Source organism: Pseudopodoces humilis, chromosome 11, assembly GCF_049639895.1.
Source record: "Pseudopodoces humilis isolate 2021_Gansu_Grassland_sample_001 chromosome 11, ASM4963989v1, whole genome shotgun sequence".
NCBI classification, from domain to species: domain Eukaryota; kingdom Metazoa; phylum Chordata; class Aves; order Passeriformes; family Paridae; genus Pseudopodoces; species Pseudopodoces humilis.
The window spans coordinates 4036722-4059379 of NC_142210.1; the positions used below are offsets into that span (position 1 = coordinate 4036722).

A 22658-nucleotide genomic window follows, 5' to 3' on the forward strand; every position below is an offset into this window, starting at 1 on the left:
TAAGGTCCCTTTTAACCAATCCGTGATTCTGTGATTCTGTAAATTGGTAAAATGGTAAAATATGCGAAGGACACCTAACCCCCAACATATGCATGGGTTCTTCCATGCTGATTTTTCATCCCTCTACAGAAGACAATCTCCCCTGGGTGCTTTGAGGGAGCTGCTTTCTCTACCACCTATTGCTGTGCAGGGGAGATGTAAGGCTCACAGGAGGGTGGGACATGCTGCATGGACATAGATGTGTTAAACCTCTAGGTGATGCTGACCAATCTGTTCTTCTGTCTTACTGCTGCTGAGTGCCCTGGGCTGGGTTTGCCTTGGCAAACAGGGATCTCTGGGGTCAGATGGGCACTTTGGGAATAGTCACCTATCCAGGTAAAGCAACCAAACTCATGTTGGGTGGGGTGAGACCAAACAGCCTATTCCTCAGTGGGAGGGAGATGTTTAGGCTGGACATTAGGAAAAATTTCTTCACTGGTGTTCAAGCATTGAAACAGGCTACCCAGAGCAGTGGTGAAGTCACCATTCCTGGAGGGATCTGAAACAGGAGTAGATACAGCACTTGGAGACACAGGTCAGGGGTGGCCTTGGCAGTGCTGGGCTACCAGTTAGACTCAGTGATATCAGAGGGCTTTTCCAGCCCTAATCATTCCATGACTCCATGATTAATCCCATTTTGCATGGTTGACAGCTCCTGAAAGTGGCCATTGCCAGATCATGAGAGGCAGAGAGAGCAGGGCAGTTAACCTGGCCCCTGAAAATGTGCAGGTTAAGGGGACAGGCCTTTGGCTGCTCTAAGAGCCCTCTCCTGGGGAGGCTGTGGGCAGCCTCCAGTGCTGATTCCCACAGTCTGGAGCTTGAGGAGGTAGTGAAAATCCCAGAGTCATGTGCCTGCAGACCTTTCATGCACATCCCCATCTCAAGGGGCCCCTGGGTCCCAGACAGAGGTGTATATACACAGCACAGACAAATGGGATTTACAAGTGCCAGCTTCCTGGCTTTACTTTCCAGGAGTAGGAGTGTCAAGAGTGCATAGAAGACTGAGAAAAAACAGCTCTAAAAGGGGTAAAATATTTGCAAATGTGCCTGCTCTCCAGGCATTCCTGGGAGAACATAAGGAGTAGGTTTGGAAAAAAAAAACCTGACACCTTCATCTCCTCCTTTAGTAACAGTTCAACCTGCTGAAAATACATTGTTTGACTCAAAAACAGTCTGGGAACTTCAACATTGCCCTTATCCCTGTAGCTCCAGCCTCTCCCAGCCAGCTCTAATGCACACAGGTAGGAAGGCCTCCAAGGCAGCCACATGATGCTGAGGAGACCCACCACACAGTGAGATGGTCCATTTTCTGCTGAAATGTTTGTAATTAAGAGCTTTGGCTCCCTGATGATGTGTGTCCTATAAAGTACTAAAAATAAAGCCATTAAATAAAGGAGGCACTGTTGTGACTCTTGAAAAACGAAAGAAACCAGAGAAAAAAGGCACTTTAGAAGGAAGGAGAGTTTGGACTGCCTTTCCAGGCCTGGGATGCTGCTTCTGCAGGTACCAACATGGATTTGTGAATGCAACTGAAGCCATGGGGTGGAGTTATCCACACAAACTCTAAATGAAATCTGGTGTTTGTGCCCTTTGGATGCAGCCACACTGCTTTCCCAGCCATGCTCCAGAAAGCAAAGTGAATGTGAGAATGTATTTGTGTCCATTTTTGATAATTCCCACTTAGGCTTTTCTTCCGGTTTTCTCTGCCACCACTCAGCCAGCACAGCCTCAGGAGTGGCTGCTGATCCTCCAGCTATGTCCTCCACTTCTGCCCTCTGCCCACCCCATTGGGACACTGGGATGTTGGGATATTGGGATGCTGGAATACTGAGATGTTTGGATGCTGGGATATTGGGATATTGAGATGCTGCGATGCCAGCAGTGGTGTTGACATGGTAGCAGCCACTGTCCCAGGTTGCTCCAAGCCCCATCCATCCTGGCCTTGAACACTTCCAGGGATGGGGCAGCCACAGCTTCTTTGGACAACCTGTGCCACTGCCTCGCCACCCTCCTAATATCAAATCTAAACCCACCCTCTAAGTGATCCTTTTCCATCCTGTAATCCATGAAATATCTTCTGAAGACTGCTACAGAGAAGATAAGCAAGGGTGCTATGCAATATTTCCTCATGAAGGCAACATAATTAGACCCAAACCTTGACAGCTGGATCTTAAAGTTCTTTCACTTGCAGTAATACTAAATCCTTACCTTCATTTGAGGTATTACTTCCAGACAAAGGGAGATCCTCCTAGTTTAGGAGACAAAAAAATATTCCAGCCTATATTTAATTTTAATTCCTACTGCATGCTGAGTTCCACCAGGGGGGGAAGAATGGATGGATGGATGGATGGATGGATGGATGGATGGATGGATGGATGGATGGATGGATGGATGGAAAAGGCTACCATGACTGGCTGAATAGTTTTCTGAATGAGAGATCTGTTTTGCAGGAGTTGTGCACACAGTGGTAGCTCCCCTAACAAACTGCTAGCTTGGTACAAAGCAAAATGTTACCACACCATGCAGAGCTCCACCCAAAAATGGGGTACAAAGGGCTGGTGGTCTGAAGAGGTGGGAATAATGCAGGAGAATAATGCAGGTGGGAATAATTCTCTCTCCAGGCTCTGGATGCAGGTGGGTTGAAGCACAAAGGGAGGAACAAGCTGTTCTCTGGTGCCATTCAATTTAGAGAAGCAGCCAGGCTGTCTGGCAGAGTGACAAAGCTCCTTGTTTCATGACTCATTTCAGGAGGACAGCTTTGGTAAGCAATAATTTTGCACTTCTGTGATTTCAGAGGGTGTGAACTAAAAAAAAAACAAGAAACAAAACAAAATTTAAAAAAAAAAAAAGTACACCACCAAAAAAACCCATGAGTTGAGCTCTACTGAGAACAGAGGCCACACAACTGAGGGTTTAGCTGCGTGCTCTGAGCCAGGAGTGGGGCACGCTGCTGCCTGTGTGCCTCGGGGCAGGCCAACCCAGGCAAAAATGGAACTGCCTCAGCAAAACCCAGGCTGGCTGTTGTCAAAGCAGGTGGTTAGGAATGCACTGTAGGAATTCAGTGTAAGGATGTCCTCCTCCCACTCACCTGCTCTGTGATTCATGCCGGTGAGCTCATCAGGAAAGGCAGGAGGATGCTGCCAGACTGGCTGGGTGGAAATGCCACAGCTGCCCCAGGAGATGCTGACCTACCCCTGTAATGCTGCCAGTGGAAACGGGGAGCCCGAATTTCAGTGTCCAGCAGTGCACTGAGCTGGGGAGGGAGCCCTTGTGTGGGGTGCCAAGGTGGACAAGTAGAAAATTTCCCTATTTCCAGCCTTCCCTTTCCTGTTCCTTCAGGCACAACAAAATCAGCAAGGGCAAGGCAGCCAACATGCTTGTGCAGCACTGGTAATCTTGTTTTATCCCCCTGGAGTGCTCTGAGTGAAGCCATAAGTGTGAATCTCATGGGCTTTTAGCATCTCTGCAGCAGCGTGATGGGCGCACACTGCACATACTTTCCTCCCACCTCTATTGGGAGCATTCCCAGTAGCACCACCTTACTTTTTGGTGCCATGACAGGCATCTCTAGGGATGATTGATACCAAAAGAAAGAAAGACTGCTATGGAAAGCCCTGGCACTCTAATATATTTTCAAAGAAAGATTGTTTTCTTTCCACTTCCATCTTGAAATCAAACAATTTTGAAGCCCAGGAGGGTACCACTAGCCCACCCACTCGGTTTTTTGCTCTTCACTGCTCCCTCTATACACTGCTTTTCTTTTTCTTTATCAGCTGAGCAGCCTAGGAGATGAAGAGGAGCTTTGGAAAGGGTAGCTGAAGCTGCAGCCTGGGCTGCTGCTGCCCTCTCCTGGATCCAAGGTGGCCAAGAAACCAAGAGATGATTTTTTTAAAGGAGATTCCTGCAAGCCTGGGTTCATGTCACGCTTGTCAGATCCTCTTTCATCCTTGCAGGGAGCAGCACTCAGAGAGTGTCAGACCCAGGGATGCTGCCCAGGCTGGTACAGGGCTGGCCTGGCTGTGCCATTTGAAGGCCTGTTATCAGGTCCCTTCAGGAATCCCAGCAAAATTTATGGCAGGAGAGTGGATGATCAGCTTGGAGTGCAGGGGTACAACTGTGCTGACCCAGTATTGTGGGAGCTCAGGGTTTCTCGCTTCATTTGCTGCCTGCTCTGCCCAGGGTGGTTTTATTTATATTAAACTAAAAAGCCTTCTAAATAAGATGCTATGGCTGATTCCTTGTACTGCAGATGAGCTCCCAGCTCTGCCCCTCACCTTGGCTCCACTGTCAGCTGAAACAAAACCTCATATTGTATCTTTTGCCCTATCTTACCCCTGCCCAGGACCCCCTCCTGGCCAGAGGGCTGCCACCAGCCAGGTGGGCACCCAGCCCTTCAATGCAGGAAGGATCTCCTGCTTCTGCAAGGAAGTGGGGACACCCTCCTTCCAAAATATGAGCTTCTGGGGTCCTATTGCTTGCCTCTCTAAAAGGTGGCCAAGAAATCATAGAATGTTAGAATGATTTGGGCTGGAAGAGACTTTAAGGAGCGTCTAGTTCCACCCTCCTGCCATGGGCAGGGACACCTTCCTCTAAGTAGGAAGCCTGCCTCAGGATTTCAGGTGTCTCAGGTTCCCCAGACAGAAGAACCCATGTAGGTGACCCATGGTTGGGACTAGTCCATGGGGCACCTACAGAACACAGGAATAACACAATTACTGCCATAGTTAATGATAAAGAGGATGATGGAGCCTCCCCTGTAGTTCTGAGAGCCTTTAATTCAGCAATTGGCTCATGGTCTCAGAAGCTACTTAGAGGCTTATTCCAGTGTCAGTGCCTTCTGAGAGGCTGGGAGCTCAGTGTTGGAGGGCTCTAAGGCTCTGGGGTGTTAGTGGAGCCCTGGCTCTCTTCTCAATACAGCACAGGAGAAGGTGTGGTCAGTGGTCTCCCTACAGCCTGCCAAGCAGTGGGAGGCTTGGAGTCAGTAATACAGACCCACAGCTCCCAGGAAAGTCAGCACAAAGCAGAGAGAAGCCCTGGGAAACAAGCTGTGGCTGAAGTTCTCCCTGACACAGTGTCCAGCCCACAGGTATGAACCACATTTGGATACCAAAGACCTGTGCAGATGTGCTACCACAAAACCCTGAGGTGGCCAGAAGCAGCAGATGGACATCCACGAGGTGGTGCCAGACCAGTGTGAAGGGAGCTGGGTTGTCCTGAACACCCCCGGGTGGAAGTTCCTTACTCTTCCTTCCTCACCAGCCCAGATCTTTGCTTGCTTTATGTATTTTTTTTTGGTTGTTGTTTTGCTTTGTTTCGCTGTGGTTGTTTTTGGGATTTTTCTTCTGGAGCTGACTCATATTGAAGTTGTCTCTGCACGTGGAGCCACTCATGTTGCTCCAGTTGTTTAAGAGCCAAATCATCCCACTTATTGAAAACACTGAGTGTTTGAAGAGCTGTTTGAGGAGCTGCTGTGATGTGACCTCCCTCCCCCTGGCAGAACCAGCTGCCGAGCACAGGCACGAGGCCACCACGATGGGCAGTGGGACATGGGCCAGGGGGGAGCTGTGTCTCACTGCCCATGGTGGGCCATGCAGCACCTCTGGTCTCCAGTGCTGGGCTTGTCAGCCCTGCCAGAACAAGCTGTGTGGGCAGTAATTCTTCCCCAAAATGCTCTTCCAGGCAGCAATGGAAAACTCCGTCATGGGCTATTAAATATGAAGCCCCTGAGCCACAAATCCTGCCCCAGTCGGAAGTGCCAGACTATTTATACACTCCCATGTAAGAGCCATAGCAGGCCCTTGGCTGCCTCTGTTGCTTTTTGAACATTTTCCAGTTCTGCTATATGCTTCCGAGACAGGGGGAGCAGAAATGTAATCCATGAATTATGGATGTGTAAAGGGTTGTAATGGTGCTCTCCCTTTTACAGGCTCCTCTTTTCCAAATGATTTTTAACCTGTGCCTCTTGGACCATCTGCTAACTCCAAACTCTCATTCCAGGGAGGGGGTAACATGGGGCACATTATAAAGACTGTGAAAAGAAGAAAATAGGAAAAACCACATTTTTTCCCCATTCAATACCAGCTGCCGTTTTATTGTCTGCTTACCCAGTGTCACAGATTGTTGTTCACCCTGAACTACTGATGGGCTTTTTACCACAACAGCCACTCAGAGGTAGAAGCTGTGAGCTGGAGGATTGGAGACAGGCTTGGACACCAGCACCAAGGTTTTCTCCCAGTATGGATAGCTGAATCCTCCCCAGAATTGTGCTTCATCCTTCACCAGCCTCTCTGCTTGCTCCTCTTCATCCTCCCCAGTTCCAGTGTTCCACACTGACAAACTGGAATAGAGAAACACCTCTTTCTAACCTGTCCCGTGGGTAAGAGCAGCGTGAGAAAGGCCCTTGGGGCCCCAGCCCTGCTCACAGTATGATTTGCAGGGCCAGGGTTGTGGTGTGACAAGATGCTTGATGAAGGCTTTGAAAGGCTTTGCCTTATCTGCTCATCCTCATCCTCGCCATCCATAATTGGTCCCACATCTTTGCACGGGGTAGAATCCCAGCACCCTTGGCCATCTGCTGCCGGCCCCGCTACCGGTGGCCCCATTTTCCCCATCTTGAGCACCAGGACTCAGCCTACTGAAATCCCCAGCGAGGTGGGATTACCAGGCACTGTCTGGAGCTCAGATCACCTGGGTTTTGCTGTCTTGGGCAGGGGACAAAGCTTTGTGGAAAATAAAAACGGGATGGGATTGGGAGTGCAAGATGGCTCTTGAGGCTTTAAACAGCTGATTTAGCTCCTGGAAGGCTTCAGGCCAGATGAATTGGTTTTGCTGGATGCTTTAGATCCTGCTTTTCCCTGCCTGGGCTGGGAGACAGCCACACTTCTCCATGCAGTTAATACATCAGGCATGATGGAAGAGCAGCTTAAGGACCCATTAGCAATGTGGCTGGCAGCCAGGAGTGGATCCAGGTGAGGTGGGTGGATGTGTAAAAAGCATTGTGGCACCTAAGGACCTTTCATCTCTCCACTGCCACATCTAGGGATGTAGTTTGGCTGGGCACTGAAAATAAGCTGGAAGAGAACATGTGTCAGAGTATCTGACATCACACCAACCCCCTGCACAGGATGGGCTGGAGGTCCGTGGACACCCTGGCTCAGTTCAGCTATAATTGAGGCAGTTCTGGGTGTTTGAGTTTTTCTCCAGCCTGTCAGGAGAAACGCAGATCCTTCAGCTGAACCAAGTCCTCACAGAACAGTCCTTGCCCTGCACCCACCTCCATCTTTTTACAAATCCTGAGTTTTTCCCAGCCTGGAAATGGAGACAATGGGAAGAGCACTACAAGTAGCTTGTGGACAGGCTTTCCTGAGAGGTCCCCACCAGCTTTAGCCCTGCTTGATGGTAGGTGCTTGGGTTTCTGGGGGAGTGGAGGACTCACTGAGAAACCCTGGGAAGAAGCAATATTAAATTGCACCTACTGGGCAGAAGAGACCCACATTCCAAAGGATCCTCTCATAGGATGTGGCTTTGTGAAAGCCATGGCAGTATCCACACCCAGGAGCAGGAAATCCAGAACCGGGGAGAGGGCAGGACTGGGGAGAGAGCAGCCCTGGTGACTTGGCCCCAGCTCCAGACACACCATGCTGCAGGCCCCAAATGATGGCCTGGACCACTACAGACCCCACAAGCACATCCAAGGGCTCCTCCCAGCCCAGGCAGCATCCCATGGTGCAGGCAAAGCAGGAACCCAGGAACTCAGGGAGGAACAGGAAGCCAGATCCTTTATTGTACACAGTACAGAATGTAATGCAGCTTTGCAGGAGATACATAGCCCTGCTTGAATACAGATATTTCAAATCAGTCCTCAGATTAACTCCTTCTGCACTGCAGACCTGCCACACCAAGCAAATGGTTAAAAGCCTGTCCCCAGGTTGGGGTTCCCAAAACCAAATGCTCCCCATGGGTATAGGCCACTGCAGCCACCACGGGGAGAGCAACCAAGTCATCGTAGAGTTAATCTTCATACTTCCCAAAAAAAAAAAAAAAAAAAAAAAAAAAAAAAGGAATGAGACAAAAAAAAACAAACAAAAAAAAATCACCAACCCCAAAAAAACCCCAAACAAACAAAAAATTCCAACCAAAGCTAACTAAAGAAGAGAAAAAATACCTATACAGCATTTACAACAAAACATGTAGCCTGGTGCAGGGGAGGCAGGTATGGATATATGAGTGGTGGAGGAGTGTTAGGAGGTACAGCGAGGGGTGGGAGGAGCTGGAGGGAAGTGGGGTATTGAGGAAGGGACCCCCATCCCTGCCCACCTCAGCCTTACAGCCCAGCTCCGAGGCCATGCCAAGCAAGGGGAGCACAGCTGAGCCAGTATCAGGATTCAGCCCTGGCTCCCCTGGGAAAGAGGACTGGAGCAGTGAAATGGAGTGGACCAGATCCTTCGGCAGCCATCCCAGGAAGCCGTGGGCATTGAGGGCTCCCCCTGCCACCAGGAAAGCCATGGCAGCGTCCCCAGAGGCTCCAGGGACAGCAGCCAAGCTGCAAAAAATAGCTTTGCCTTAAAATACAAAAAATCTACAAAAATCAGTTTAGAAACCTTTAGTATTTTCCTAAAACATCCCAAAAAAAAAAAAAAAAAAAAAAAAACCAAAAAAAACAAACCCAAAAAGGGAGTTAGTGTCAGGGTCTCCTCCCCCAAAATGCAACCCATGGCCGTAGCCAGAGCTGGGGAGGATTGAGGGCACGGAGAGGATGCAGGAGGTTCTATGGGAACAACAGCTTATATGGGGAGGGGGCTCGGGAAGAAGGCAGAAGACTCCTCAGGGTTGGGGTAGGATGCTGCGCACATCAGCCCTGGGGTGCTGGCCCAGGCGGCCCCCCCGCATTCCTCCTCTCTGTGCAAATTAAAGCCCTTTCCACCACACAAGGCAGCTACGCGGATTGTGCTCGATGCAAAGCAGATTGTCGTGACAATTGGCTCGGTAGCCACACAGCCCAGCCCTGGGGCACGGCCAGAGCTGGGGCCTGGGGAAGAGACTGCAACTTTCGGCTCCCGGCGCCCCAAGACCTCACACCGATGCATGGCAGGAGGTGCCAGCCACGGGCAGTCCTGTGCACTAGCCCTTGGAAAGGAAGGGTGGGAATTCGGCAGCAACACACGTGGGGCGTTTTAAATTCCTCAAATTTGTGTGTGCACCCATGCTGTTTGTCGTTGGGTTTTGGTTTGGTTTTTTTTTTTTTTTATCCTCCTTACGGACAGCCAAAAATATTCTTTAGAAAACCGTGCTTGCCCCAGGTGGATGCGCTAGTGCCAATGGCTCTGCCAGCCGGCCGAGTCAGTAGGCAAAGCCTTCCGCATAGGGAAGGCTGCTGCAGGGATCCATCTCCAGGAGGAACGCTGGGCTGTCCTCGAAGTGTGTCAGTGGCACTGTCTCCTCCTCCGGCACTGGACAGTCCGGCTCCGTCTTCAGGAAGGGGCGCTGGTTGTCTGGATAGGCCATGGAAAAGAGGGCGTCGGGGTCACAGACGAATTTATAGACGTACCGCTCGCCGGCGACCTGCAGGGAGGAGGGAGGGCGTGAGAGGTGCCCTGAATGTTACCCTTGCCCTAGGGAAGTACCACACACCTCACATCAGACTTAATCCCCCTCTCCTGCTTGCACCCTGGGACAGCAGGGGATGGTCACATCCTGCTGTGTGGGGTCACTCACCTTCTGCATGATGCCCTTCTCATAGTAGTAGCGCAGGGAGCGGCTGAGCTTGTCATAGTTCATGGCTGGTCGGTTCTTCTGGATGCCCCAGCGCCGTGCTACCTATGGGGAGAGAGGTGGCAGCCATCAGGGCTCCAGCCAGGGCTTGAACAGGGATCCTCAAAGGAAATCACAACTGAAATGCAGGCTAGAGGCTTGTTTGAGGGGGCTGGGGCAGCTGGAGCGATGGTGTCACCGTGGTCTGGGAGTGGTTCCCCACCTCCTATGATAAATACTCTGTCTGCAACCACACAGCCACCGCCAGATCAAGGGCCAAATCAGAAGCCATTTCATTAGGGAGAGCCTGCCAAAAAAGTGGCTTCAAAATACTACAATTTCCATGCACGGCGCAAGAGATCTCGTGGGTAATTACCCACAGTGCGCAACTCAGTGCTGGCTACAGCTGCTCCCAATTACTCCCCAAACAGCTTCTTCCTCTGTGTCACCCTCCTGTGGAGCCGTGCGGTTCTGGCACGGAGCCGCTGCTGGAAACCCAGGGCAAAGGATGGGAGCAGCTTGGGAAGGAGGGAGCCATGGTGGAGCAGCAGAACTCAGCAAGGCACAGCACAGAGGCAACACCACCACAGCTGGTGACCACTGCCAGCTTCAGGAGCCAGCACATGTCATGCCAAGAGACAGTGGAAGGTACTAAAAACAAATTTCTAGAGCTGCCTGGTTAGCAGAGATACGCGTCCTGCCTCAAGGGCGAACGGGAAGGCTTGTTGCATGGGAAGGATCCAGCCTGCTCCTGCATCCCCACAGGCACTGCCCAGCTCCAGGGCAGGACCTCTCATACCTCTTCAGGCTCGATCAGCTTGAACTCCATGCCCCGGCCGGTCCAGGCGATGAAGTGGGCGTTGGCAGGGTCATCCAGGAGGGTGACCAGGAACTGCCAGAGCTGCAGGGACCCGCGCCGTTGGTAGGGAGGGCCCTCACGGTACAGGGTGGGCTCCTGCTTCACTTTACCTGCTCGCACAAAGACGCCTGGTTAAACACTCTGCCCCTCTCCCAGGCTGTGTCACCAGCAGGAGACATGTACAACAACAGGGGTTATCCCTGTGCTGAGACACCTGAGCAGGATCAGGCCATGGGATGGGATGGGAGAGGTGCTGGGGATGGTGCTGCAGGCGGGTACGCATCAGAGGCAGAGATGGAGCATGGCAGTGATGGCCAAGTTGCCACGTGGGATGATGCTCAGCAGCTCTCAAGAGCACTGTGCCAGCACTGTTTGGCTTTCTCAGATCCCAGATCGCAGCATTCCCACGTCTTCCTCTCCATGAGCCCCAGTTCCCCTGCAGGCCTCCTGTGGGGCCAGATTCTTACCCTCCAGCCTCTCAGGTACCACGCATGTGTCATCAAAATACAATCTTGTGTCCTTTTCATATGAAAATCCTGTGGGGAAAAGACCCTTCATGAGCATAGGACCCCTCCACTACCCTGGCTGGACCCCAAAAAACCCTGGCTTGGCTGAATCCAGCACAGGACCCCATCCACAGCTCTGGGAGCAGCCCGGTTCCCAGTTATTTCAGTGGCTGAGCCCTGTGCTGCTCTGCCCCCCCTCACTGCTCCCAAACCCTATTAGCAGCTCTGTCGGGAGCATTATCCCAGATTACACGGCGCTGCCGTGCCCTTACAGCACGCTCACAGGGGCTGCTGGCTGCTTCTGGGGCCGGTGCCGGCACATGTGGCTCTCCCGGGCCCCACGGTGCCCCCATGGGTGTTTTCTGGGTGCCCAGGGAGTGCTGCCTGCCACAAGTGAGGGGTGGGATGGGGCCACAACACGGGGAGAGTGGGAGAGTCACTCACCGTCATGGCTGTTGGGGAAGACATTCCCCCGTAGGTACGAGGACTGGCAGTTAGGCACTTCTGAGGGAGAAATGAAATGACATTAAAGTTGTAAACCCTGTGGGTGCCACCATGGATTTGGCAGCATATTCTTTACCCTGAGCATGTCCTGGAATCTTCCCCCCTCCCTACACTCCCTGGTCCACTACATACACCCTGAATATTGGGGAAAAAAAACTCAGTATGATTTGGGGTGGCACTGGAACTTAGACTGGAGCATGGGCTAAGTCAGCTCGAGTTTTCACATGAAGGGAGGCACTGCTGCGCCTCCCCTACCATCTGCTTGGCCATGCCACCCTCCATCCCGAGGCTGGGGTATTTTTAGGTGCTAAGGCGATTAGAGGATTTTTCCGTGATGCTGGTAGGGTCCAGCAGCCAGCAATCACAGCTGGCCCTAACCCAGAGCCATGGGGGGTCCCACCAGGCACTGTGGGGCACCCCAGCCTGTGGCTATGGCACTGACCACACCACTGGCATCAGGTGAACATTTGCTTTGGAAAAGGAGGAAAGGGAGGAAAGAAAAAGGCAAAGCAACATCTCAGCCCCACAGGGGCTCCAGGGTGATACAGCATCTACCGCCTGAGGCTCAACCCTGCCCCTGCCATGCTGATGGCAGAGACACTCCGCTCCTTGGAGTGGCACTGGTGTAACCCCAGCTGGCACATGGCTGTCCCCTGACCCACACCCACCTGAGTCAATGCAGTAGTCCCGGGGCTCCTGTTTGATGCCCATGGGGGGCTGGAAGCTGTGGCCGGGGGGACCGGGCAGGCCAGGGCCGCCATGCTCATAGAGAGGGTCATGGTACTCCTGCTTGAATCCCTGAGGGGGGCGGGGGGCAGCAGGGCCCAGGGGCTCCGACAGCTGCCGGTGGTAGATGGGGCGGCTGTCCCCCGGAACCCCGGCCTGCGGTGGGAAGGGGTGGCAGGGCTCGGACAGCTGCCTCTGAAACCTGGGGGAGAAGGACGTGGCATTACTGAGGAGTGAGGGTCAGCCCTGCCGCCAGCTCCCACCCCAAACCAGAACTGCTTGACAGCTGGGTGCCTTCAGCCTCAAGTGCTCCCAGGGTTTACCCACAGGAGGCTGGGATGGTTCCTCAGAAGTCCAGCCACCTGTGGGGCTCATCCCATGGGGACCCAGTGAGGTGCTGAGAAGCCCTGTGCCCCTCTAAGCACCGAGCACCCCAAGACGGAACAGCAGGATAACACATGGGCCATCACAGGAAAGCACTCTGGCCTTCAGGTATCTGGAAAGGAATGAAAAAAGGAACAAAAAACACCCCACAACACTCACATCTCTGTAAACCAGTAAAATCTGTCCCCAGCGTGGGGGGCAGGGGCCAGGGATGCTGCGCATGGGTGGGTGCTTACGCAAAGCCAAATCCACTCCGCAGCTTCAGCCGGCTGCTAATCCGCCTGCGCAGCTGGGATTAAACCTTGAACTCGACAGCAGGGAGCACTATTTTCGGCTCCATGGCGCTGCCACCGCTGCTCTGAGAGCACGGTTTCTGCTGGTGGCGATGCATGAGGGACCATCTCGAGGGGGTGCTGCCACATCCCCTCGTCCTCCGGCACCTTGAAAGGTGATCTTGGATCTCCGTGCCGGCTCCTCTCAGCCGGCCTTGCACCATTTGGCTTTGTAACCGGAGCTCTCCCAGCTGCCGGGCTGGGATTACTCCATTTCCGAGCCATGTCCCTCTGCCCTTCCTGAATGAAACCCAAGCCCCATGCTGGCACAGTGCTTCCCCAAGGGGTCGCAGCCAGCCCTGTGCGCAGCCTGAAGGTCACACGGAGCCCCGCTTTGATGGGGAAGGATGCTTGCTTGCTGTGGGCACATTCCAAGGGCTTCCTAGGCCCCACTGCATGGCCTTTGCCAGGCTGCCACATCTTGTCCCATGCCCACAGGGGTGACACAGTGGCTGTCAAAGCAAAGGATGCCATAAGCAGAGCATCTGCTGAGAGCACCCATAGGAGCAAACCCAGGGTGAGGGAAGAGACTGGCAGAGCCTCCAGGGACATGGGAGTGAAGGGGAATGGAGCCACAGCTTGCAGAGGAAGGAGGGAACAGGGGTCTCCCACCACAGCCCACAAAACCATGGTGATGCCATGCAGTGCATGGGGGAGCTCAGGACCACCCCCAGCACATGGGCAGGTCAGAGATGGCCGCAGATCCACAGAACAGTGGGGTTGGGCTTGGGAGGCAGCGCTACAGCAGGTGGGAATGAGGAGAGCAGAGCCCTGACTCAGGACCATCACCTGTTGGAACATGGGTGGATGCAGGAGTCAGCCTCTGCCTCCCTTGCCTTTCCCAAGAGGGAGGCAAAGGCTCTGCACAATGTTCAGGGACCGGAAGGAGCAGTTCCCTGTTAGCAGGAGAAAGAGCCACAAAATCCCAGTAGGAAGTGGCAAGTTTTGCCACACGGGACGCCAGGAAATGACATTTGGCCCACCAACTGCAACCACAGCATGGGGACGAAGGCAGGAGCATTTCTCTTTCTCCGCCACCCTTCGGGACCACCCACCCACCCCAGGAGGCCCCATAAAGCCCCTGAGGAGTCCTGTGTTTGCTGCTGGGGTGGGGGCTGCCTTACCTGTGCTCTGCGGGGTACTGGTTCTCAGACATCATCTTTGGCATGTGAACAGGCGGGTGCGGCGGCCGCGGCACGGCGAAGGGCGGCTGCTGCTGCCGCTGCTCCTGCAGCGTGTGGGGGCCCGGGGCAGCCCCATGGGCAGCTGGCACAGCCGGGGCCGGCAGTGGCAGGGCCGCCCCGGGCTGCGCGGGGGACACCGGCGTGGCGGGTGGCGTTAATGGCTTGAACCCGGCGGGGGGTTTCCTGTCGTAGGCACTGCCGGGGGAGATGGGCCGTGGGCTGACGGTGGTGACACCGACGGGGACAGCACCGCGTGGCACAGAGTCCCTGAGGGCTCTGCAGGCAGCAGTGTCCCCCTGCTACCTACCAGCAATTGTAGAGGCACTTGTCCCCATAGCTGGCACAGAGAGCCTGCTCGTGGCTGCAGGATGACAGCTCCGAGGATGGGCTGGGCAGCTCCCGCTTGATCTTTGCCGGAGGTGGGGCGTGCAGAACCACTGCAAGGACACCGAGGAGGATACAGGCTCACCCAAAGGGGAGAGGGTGATGGCAACATCACCCTTGCAAGCATCAGCTCTTCGCTTGGGAATAAGGTGCTGAATTATGCCCTGGGAGCACTCAGCAACTGAACCAGGGTCATACGGTGCCCTGCCAGACCCCAACACTGGTGCAGAAGTGAGGCAGGGGAGGGCAGAGCGGGGACAGATACAGCAGCCCAGGAGATTGTTCTCAGAAGGGGAATGGCTGTCTGGGATCCAAGAGGGCCAGAGCAAGGGCTGTGAGAGGGGCACAGGTAGCTCGACAGCAGCCTTAGATGAGACATGTGCTGTCCAGCAGCTCCTCAGCGAGTGGAACAGAGCCCAGGTACCAGTGGCTGCCTCCCTGAGACATGGAGCAGGGGGTGAAGGGGCTTGACAGACTGGAGCTCCAAGACCTCATAACAGCAACCCACTCACCCCCACAGGGCCATACCCACTTCCAGAGTTTTTAAGTGGGATCCACTTTCCCATAGCCAAGGTGGCCCAGTGGGATCTAGTCCTAGGGTCCCACATTGTACAAGCTCAAGTGACAAACATCCCATTAAACCCAAATCCTCTCCACCCACTCCCAAGCTCACTTGCTATATATAATTATAAACTGAGTAATATACACTTAAGCTAATTAATTTCTAAAAGCAGGCGCCCTAGGAAAGGGAAAGCGCCTCAGAGATCTGTACCTAAATAGTGCCTCAGAGGAGAGCCAAGACTAATCGGAAGTGGAGTATTAGCTTCATGCGAAGTCTAAACACAGCCCAGCTACACTGGAGAGGAGCAAATAGCTCCAGGACAACTGTTCACAGCTTGCCAGGTAATTAGCTGCTCCCCTAATTTGTCAAAACCTTTAAAGAGCTGCTGACTCCCCTTTCTACCCATCCCCCCCTCAAACGGCCTCAGTACAGCTGGTACCAAGGGCACAAACCCCCCCCAGGAGAAGGATTTGAAACACAAAGCCCAGCGCTGAGCCAGCACAGCCCCCCCCCACGCCTTCCACCCGCTCCCAAGCCGGATTTATCCCACTCCTCCTTCCCCCCTCCCCAGCGAGCTTTTGCCACTCTCAGCATTTCCAGCCTTAAAAGGGGGCCACAGCATGGTGGCGGCAGAGCACAGGCACCCCATGAGCCATGGGAAAGCAAAGGGGAACTGGCTTTGGAAGGGTTCCAGCTGCCTAGTGCGGGCATGGCTCTCCCGAACAGGCTCCGTGTTGTTGGAGCGAGTTGTTTTTCCACCAGTCGTACAATGGGGTCTGGTTATTCATTGAAGAGGAAAAAAAAAAAAAACAAAACAACAACCAAAAAAAAACCTCCAGTCCCTGAGCAGGCACCACCCTCCATTCACTAACACTTCGTAGTGCTCCATTCATGTGGCTGAGGGAGGGAAAAAAAAAAAAAAGAAAGGAAAAATTTCCCCAGAGCTTAGCACTGCCATTCAAAAAAAAAGGGAAATGAGCCTTAAGATCCTAACAGAGACCAGCTGTCCAAGCCTGGACTCCGTGCAACGTTTGGATTCCTTGCACAAACACCACGGGGCCGGCCGGCACTGCTCAGCATGACGTGCTCCTATGCCAGGCTCACAGCCAGCGGGGCTGGAGGAGTCTGGGGGGCACCAAGGCCAGCAGTGCAGTTTTTGGGGGAAAAGACGCTGGGTTTGGGTCCAAGCAGCGAGCAGCCAGGTTGGAGGAGCTGCCCCGACCTAGCACCCAACATCTCAAAGGAGCAGTGGGTGCACAAGCGCTTTTACCCTTTCCGGTCCTGCCCTCGGCACTATAATTAAAAGCTAAAAAAATATATAAAAACACTCAGAAGGAGCAGCTCAGCTACAGACAGGTCTGGAGAAGATGCGTTGGCAGATCCACATCAACAGTGAGGACACCCATGGGTGCCTGACAGCCCCTCTGGGATGCTTCAGCCTCTAGAGATGGAGGGACCGTGGGGAGGCTGGGCAGGGGACCAGCCACACGTGTCACTGCTTTGCCCAGTCAGAAGGGGAGGTAGGGGAGGCTCAGACAAACCCTCCAGTGCCATACAAGCAGTCAAACTGGAAATGCCCCTAATGCCAACCATCAGATGTCTCCCATGGAAAAGGGTGACACCACAAAGCCACTCGAGGCCTTGAATTCCCAGTGAATCCCTTGGTAGAGAAAAGGGCAGGTTACTCCCATTCACCAGCATGATTGGACCTCCATGAGACTGAGCTTGGAGAGCACTGGCTTCCACTGAATGAGGCAAGGGGAAGGCAACCGAATCACCACTGCCAGCCCAGAGCCACTGGCACCCACTCAAGCTGTCACCTGGGAGCCAAGCGCCTGCCCCTCCATCCCCCAGCGCTACAGGACACACCCAAGGTCACAGCAGGAGAGGAGTCAGAAATAGAAGCCAGGATCTTACTTTCTTTTGTTTAAACAGCTCTTCCTCACAAACAAACCTCCCTCTTTCATTTTGGTGTGTAAGAAACTCCCGTGCCCTGCCTGTGGCTGCTGCCACACACTGCCTGAGCAGGGAGGCCACTGGGAAAAAAATAAAAATCACTTCTTGTGGTGCTTGATCTCCTCAGCATGATCCCATCACTCCCCAGGTACTTAATCAACCGGTGGAAACATAGCACTGTATGTACACCCTTGGCCACAGGACCACATGGCTGGTGAATTCACACCCATGCCCAGCCAGGGGTGCAGTGTGAGAGCCAGCATGGTGAGCTCTGGGGAGTCACCACAGCCTCCTCACTCTCATGGATAGAACCACCACGTCCCTGGGGAACTTATAAGCACCAAATCTGGCCTCTTGCCACTTGGTCCAAGGCACCAAGAACAATGCATCCCTCATCTGGAGTAGCCTTGCTTTCCTTACAGTGGGATTTCCTCCCCAGCACAGTGAACCACTGCCCTCCAAATTATTTTGCTACCAAGTCCCAACTTTAAGACCCTGTCTGCCAAGGATCTTGGCTACAGAATTGGGAACAGAGAGTGGGCAGCAGCAGAGCTGCAGGCAGCTATGAGGGGGTTTTAGCAAGGCAAGAAGGAAGCTGCAGTTCTGAACATCTCCAAGACTCCACGTGGCACACGCGGCAATGCTCCCCATTGCAGTGGGGTCCAAATTGAGCTTGGTTTGTCCCTTTTTGCTGCTGTGCCTGGGAATGCAAGATGGGGCACAAGACTGAGGCTTGCTCAGGGTAAGAGAGCAGCAGTTTCCTCAGGGAAAAGGCGTGTAGCCACACAGCTGCAGAAACACAGTCCAACACGGGTCCACAAACATCCGCAGGGACTAAGAAGGGATTTACCTTTCCCCAGGAGCCAACGGATGCTGAAGTCCAAAGTGACTGCCAGCCCAGGAAAGGCAGCATGTCCCTGCTAGTGAAAGCTGGATGCAGACTGCAGCTGCACCAGAGACATTCTTCTCTCCCTCTCTACGTGGCACACAGTTCAACACCAGTGTTTCTCTCCTCTGGAAATTCTTTTTCTAGTGCCAGGTTGCAAGAGCTGTGCTTCCCATTCCCCCCTGCTCAGTCTGAGTCCCCCCACAGCCAGCACTGCAGTAGCAAGAGAAACCTTTGCTTTCTCTCCCCAGGAAAGTTAAGGAAGGTTATTGCTGCAGGGAGTCATGCAGGCAGATCTTTCAAGCGACAAAGCTGTTTCAATACCAAGTCCACAGGCTGAGCAGATCAGTACATTTTAAGAGTCCTGACCAAATAAATGCCTTTTTCTTCTCCTCTTTTTTCCCTGCATCACCCAGAAAAGTTTGTCTCTCCTCTCTAAGCTCTTCAGGTTACAAGGAAAAAGAGACTGCCAAAAGGCACTGGAAACAGCTTCAGCTTCAAGAGCCACCCTCCCACGCACACTGCAGTTTCTACTGCTCCGAGCAAGAGCTGCTGGGCTGTGCTGGGGATGTCAACAGACCCTTGTGTTTCTGACTCCGGGCTTGCCTTTCATCTCAGGGGAGACAGGGGAAAAAACACATCTGAAACTTGGGCTGTCTGGACCAGCTTAATGGCAAGTTTCCCACTCCGAAGTAACTAAAGAGCAATAATTAACATGCATTTGCTGTCGGAGGAGATACCCCGCTGCATGCTGTGACAAAGCTGGAATGAAAAATCTGTTCGACTGCAGGCTAAATTTGATTTCCTTCGAGTTCTGTAGCTGTCTGGCTCAGCAGCAAAACCCAGCCACTGACACCAAGCTACTACTTGCGTTTGCCAGGTAACAACTCAAAACATCCTGATTCCGCCCCCGTTCTGCTCCAGCCGACCCTTCGACACCCCGGAGCAGCGCCCGGAGCTGCACAAGCCCCACACGCCATTTCCCAGCCCCTGCCCTCGCCACTAACCCCAACACAGCGCGGCTCACAACCAACTCTCGCTCTTATGCAATTCACCAGGGACTGCATTTTCACTGGCCTCCTTTTAAAGAGGCTCGCTTGCCAGTGATTAATGCTGCTTAAAGCGGCTCAAGTTTCACTGCTCAGGCTTGCTCCTGCCAGTAGTGCTGGGCCAGGACTCTAAAAAGCTCTAGAAACTGCAGAGATTGTGGCTAACCAAGCAGCCCACCACGGGTTATCTCTTCCACTTGAAAAGGAAAAGGAGTATTTAGAAGCTAACTAATTCACCTCACTGCGAACAAGCATCACGTCTCAGAGGAACCCAGAGAGCAGTTTAGAGATATTTCCATGCATTTGGCCATAATTTTCCCCATTAACAAAAGACAGAACATTGCACATTTCAACTCGATGAACCCAAACCACACACGCTTTCTCCCAAAAGCCCATGATTTCACGTTTCAGCCCCGGGAACAACTGTTTTCCCAAGGAAGCAACTCCAAAGCCATTGCAAATGTTTGCACAGGCACCCAAACATCTACCCCCAGAGAACAAAAACCCGGAACAATCACTTACAGTTGTCAGACTGGAAATCTGGGACAAACTGTTCATCATCGGGGACCTGAGCTAAAAAAACCAAACAAACAAACAAAAAAGTGGGCTTATGGTGTTTTCAGTTCTCAAAAGGATGCTCGAAGAGAGATTTTACATGCCAAAAGGTGGAGGTGAAGACTTGCCTTCAGCTAGCCAGGCCTCTTGGAGCTGGCTGAGATCCTGGAAGAGCTCTGGAACAGAGTGAAAGACTTATGTGCTCCACAGAAGCGTAAATAGAATTGCCATTATTTGCAGGATTATTTCTAAAACAACGAGCTCGAGGCAAGTGATCTCACAGGGCCGTAGAAGCCACGGCTGCCCGGGCCAGCCCTGCCTACCTTCCGAGTCATGAGCCAGGTCAGTCTCCAAAAATTTCCTTTTCCTATCGGACCCCGGCCGTCCTCGGCCCTCCTCTGTGCAGGACTTCTGCAAGGAACAGGGTGACAGCAGCCCGTGAGGGTGGCAGCCCCCAAGGCTGGGGGTGTCCCCAAGGACAAGGGGGGGCAATCCCAAGGATAAGGGGAAGGGGTGCCCCCAAGGTCAGGGAGGAAGGAATCAACAAGGATCACGGTGGGCAAACTTACCCTGGGGCCCATGAAGGGAACCTGCTGGTCGTAGAAGCCGTCCATGGTGCGGGCGAAGTGGGCAGTGCCCCCGGCCCGCTCAGCATCGACGCCGGCCCGGGAAGGGGGGTCCCGCCCGGGCTCCGGCAGGTGCGCGGCTGGGGGGCGCAGGGGAGGGGGAGGGGGTCAAACTCTGGCCCCTGCCACCCCCGGGGCTGGCTCGGTGCGGGGCCGCCACGCCTCCCCGGGGAGCCAGCCCGCTCCTGCCGTGGCGGGTCGCAGACCCCCGGCTCGTGATGTCACCTAATTACTATAGAAACGGCCGTGACATCACGCGCCGTGGGAGCGGGAGGAGGCAGCGGGGCGGGAGGGCCGCCCTTCCCTTCCCGCACCTTCCCTTCCCGCACCTTCCCTTCCCTCTCACCGCGCTCGGCGCTGCGCCGCAGCCGGGCTCGTTCCCACGCCACCCCGCGCGCCCCATTCATAAACCCCCCCCCCCCCCCCCCCCAGCTGCTCCCCCGAGCGCGCGCCCGCTCGGGCGCCAGCTCGCGCGCGCCCCCCGCCATTCACACCGCGCGGCCCGCGCCATTCATAAACACCGCCCCCGCCCCAGGCCCGGGCCCCAGCCACGCTGCGCCCCGCCGCCAAGCCCCCACGTACCCGGCCGGGGCGCCGCAGCCTCAGCGGCAGCGGGGCAAGCCGGGAGCGGCGCCGGGGATGGCGCGGCGCCTCTCCGAGCCCGGGCACCGTGCTGCCGCTCTGCGCCGGCCCGCAGCCCCCGAGCCAGCGGCCTCCGCCGCGCCCCGCCCCGCGCCGCTTGTTTACCCTCCGCGCTGGCCAATGGGATGCCGCCACTCTGCCGCCTGCGCCGTCTGATTGGCTGCAGGGTCGCTCCGCGCCCGCCCGCGCGCCGCTCCGCCGAGCACCATTGACACCGGCTGAGAGGGCGGGGGCGGAGGCGACCAATGGGCGAGCCGGGATTTGCCTGGCTCCGCCCGGAACGTTTTTCATTCATAAAAAAATAGAAGGGGGAAAAGACTGACGGGTGGGGCCGGGGCAGCGCAGGATTTAAAGGGGCCGCGGCCCTTTGCAGGAGCAGGGATGGGGGTTTAACGGGCGGCCTTGGGGCGGGGTAGGGAACAACCCTCGGATCCGAGTCCAGGGTGGCGAGCAAGGACCGGGTCTACGCACGACGTGCTCAAGAACCTGCCACACAGCAAGCCGTGCGGATCATACGGACCTTGGGCCTCACAGGCCGTGGGGTCCCCTCTGCTTTCTTGCGAGGTGGTTTCACACAGGCAGGGCAGCGTCACACGAGACCCCCTGCAAGCCCAGGGTTAACCCGTGCCTGAGCACTGATTTTGGCAGCCTTCCCCTGCAGGCACCCTGGAGCCAGGGTTGCCTTTAAAAAGGGGAATGGGAAAAATAGTTCCCACCTACAAGGGCTTTGGGGCCACATATCCCTCCAAGCAGATTCATGCACGCACACCCTTGGACACCAAACATCCCAGAGGTTTGGGAATGAATTTAGGGCACAATGGTGCTGCTGGGTGCCTGCCAGGCTCCCCAACTGCTTCATTTCCCTGCTAAGTGCCTCAGTTTCCCTACCTGTAACAAAGTGGTGAGACCTGCCATGGGGACCTGGCAGTGGCTGCTCAGGGAGGACACAGCAGTTTGCACAAAACAAATGGGCTGTGTGGAGGCCTCACATTGTTGTGGAGAGACACTAGGAAGTTATTGCCGGGAAGGCAAAAACAAGGTGTTTGGTTATATACTGCACATCTCAGTTCAGGAAGGAGAGGAACCTTCTGCTTGGATCCTGGGAAGCTGCCCAGGGATTAGGAAGCCTGTCGGTACAGAGATGTCCTGGCCAGCTTGAAATCCTCAGGTTTGTCAGTTTCCTAGGCGAGCTGCCCAGCATGTCTTTGGGCTGCTGGTACGAACTCCTCTGTCCATGCTAGGTTCCTAAGGAGCTGTCAGAGTCCTCCAGGACCACCTCCACCCCCAGGGCATGGCAGGTAGCTCATCTGGATCGTGTCCCGGGTGGAATGATGGGGGGGGCCGGGATACCCCTCGTGCTGGGGGCAGGAAGCACAGGGGGCACGGGGTGTCCTTGCTGCTCAAAGCCCGGAGGGCTCTGCGGGTACTCGAGCTCTCACTTCCCCTCTGCACAAAGGCAGCCGGGATTAAATCACCGCAGGTAAAATTAGCAGGTGACACATGGGCGGGTGGGTGCAAAACGCGGGCCGGGGAGCACAGCGGACGGGGGGGATGGGGGGGGTCACTGCAGAGCTGGGGGGGCACAATGGACAACCAGGGTCAGCTGCAGGTCTGCACCGTCTGGGGGCTGCTCAGCACCCCGGGGACACAGAGAGGTGATGAGGCTCAGTGCGGCCACAGGACAGGCTGCTGGGAGATGACAGGAAGAACCAAA

General features: G+C 54.6%; 1 protein-coding gene across 1 annotated transcript; it reads right to left on the reverse strand.

Moving 5' to 3' along the window:
• Window positions 1-7805: 7805 nt before the first annotated feature.
• On the reverse strand, window positions 7806-20668 carry ETV5 (ETS variant transcription factor 5). Its single transcript, XM_014258261.2, has 13 exons — window positions 20649-20668; window positions 20246-20382; window positions 20000-20087; window positions 19805-19852; window positions 19644-19694; window positions 14592-14721; window positions 14225-14479; window positions 12327-12586; window positions 11599-11658; window positions 11116-11184; window positions 10589-10758; window positions 9754-9855; window positions 7806-9600 (listed from the first exon to the last, which is right to left on the reverse strand). Exons 2-13 carry the CDS (start codon window positions 20288-20290, stop codon window positions 9379-9381), a joined length of 1500 nt encoding a protein of 499 aa, XP_014113736.1. The 5' UTR covers window positions 20291-20382; window positions 20649-20668; the 3' UTR covers window positions 7806-9378.
• Between the last annotated feature and the right edge of the window lie 1990 nt (window positions 20669-22658).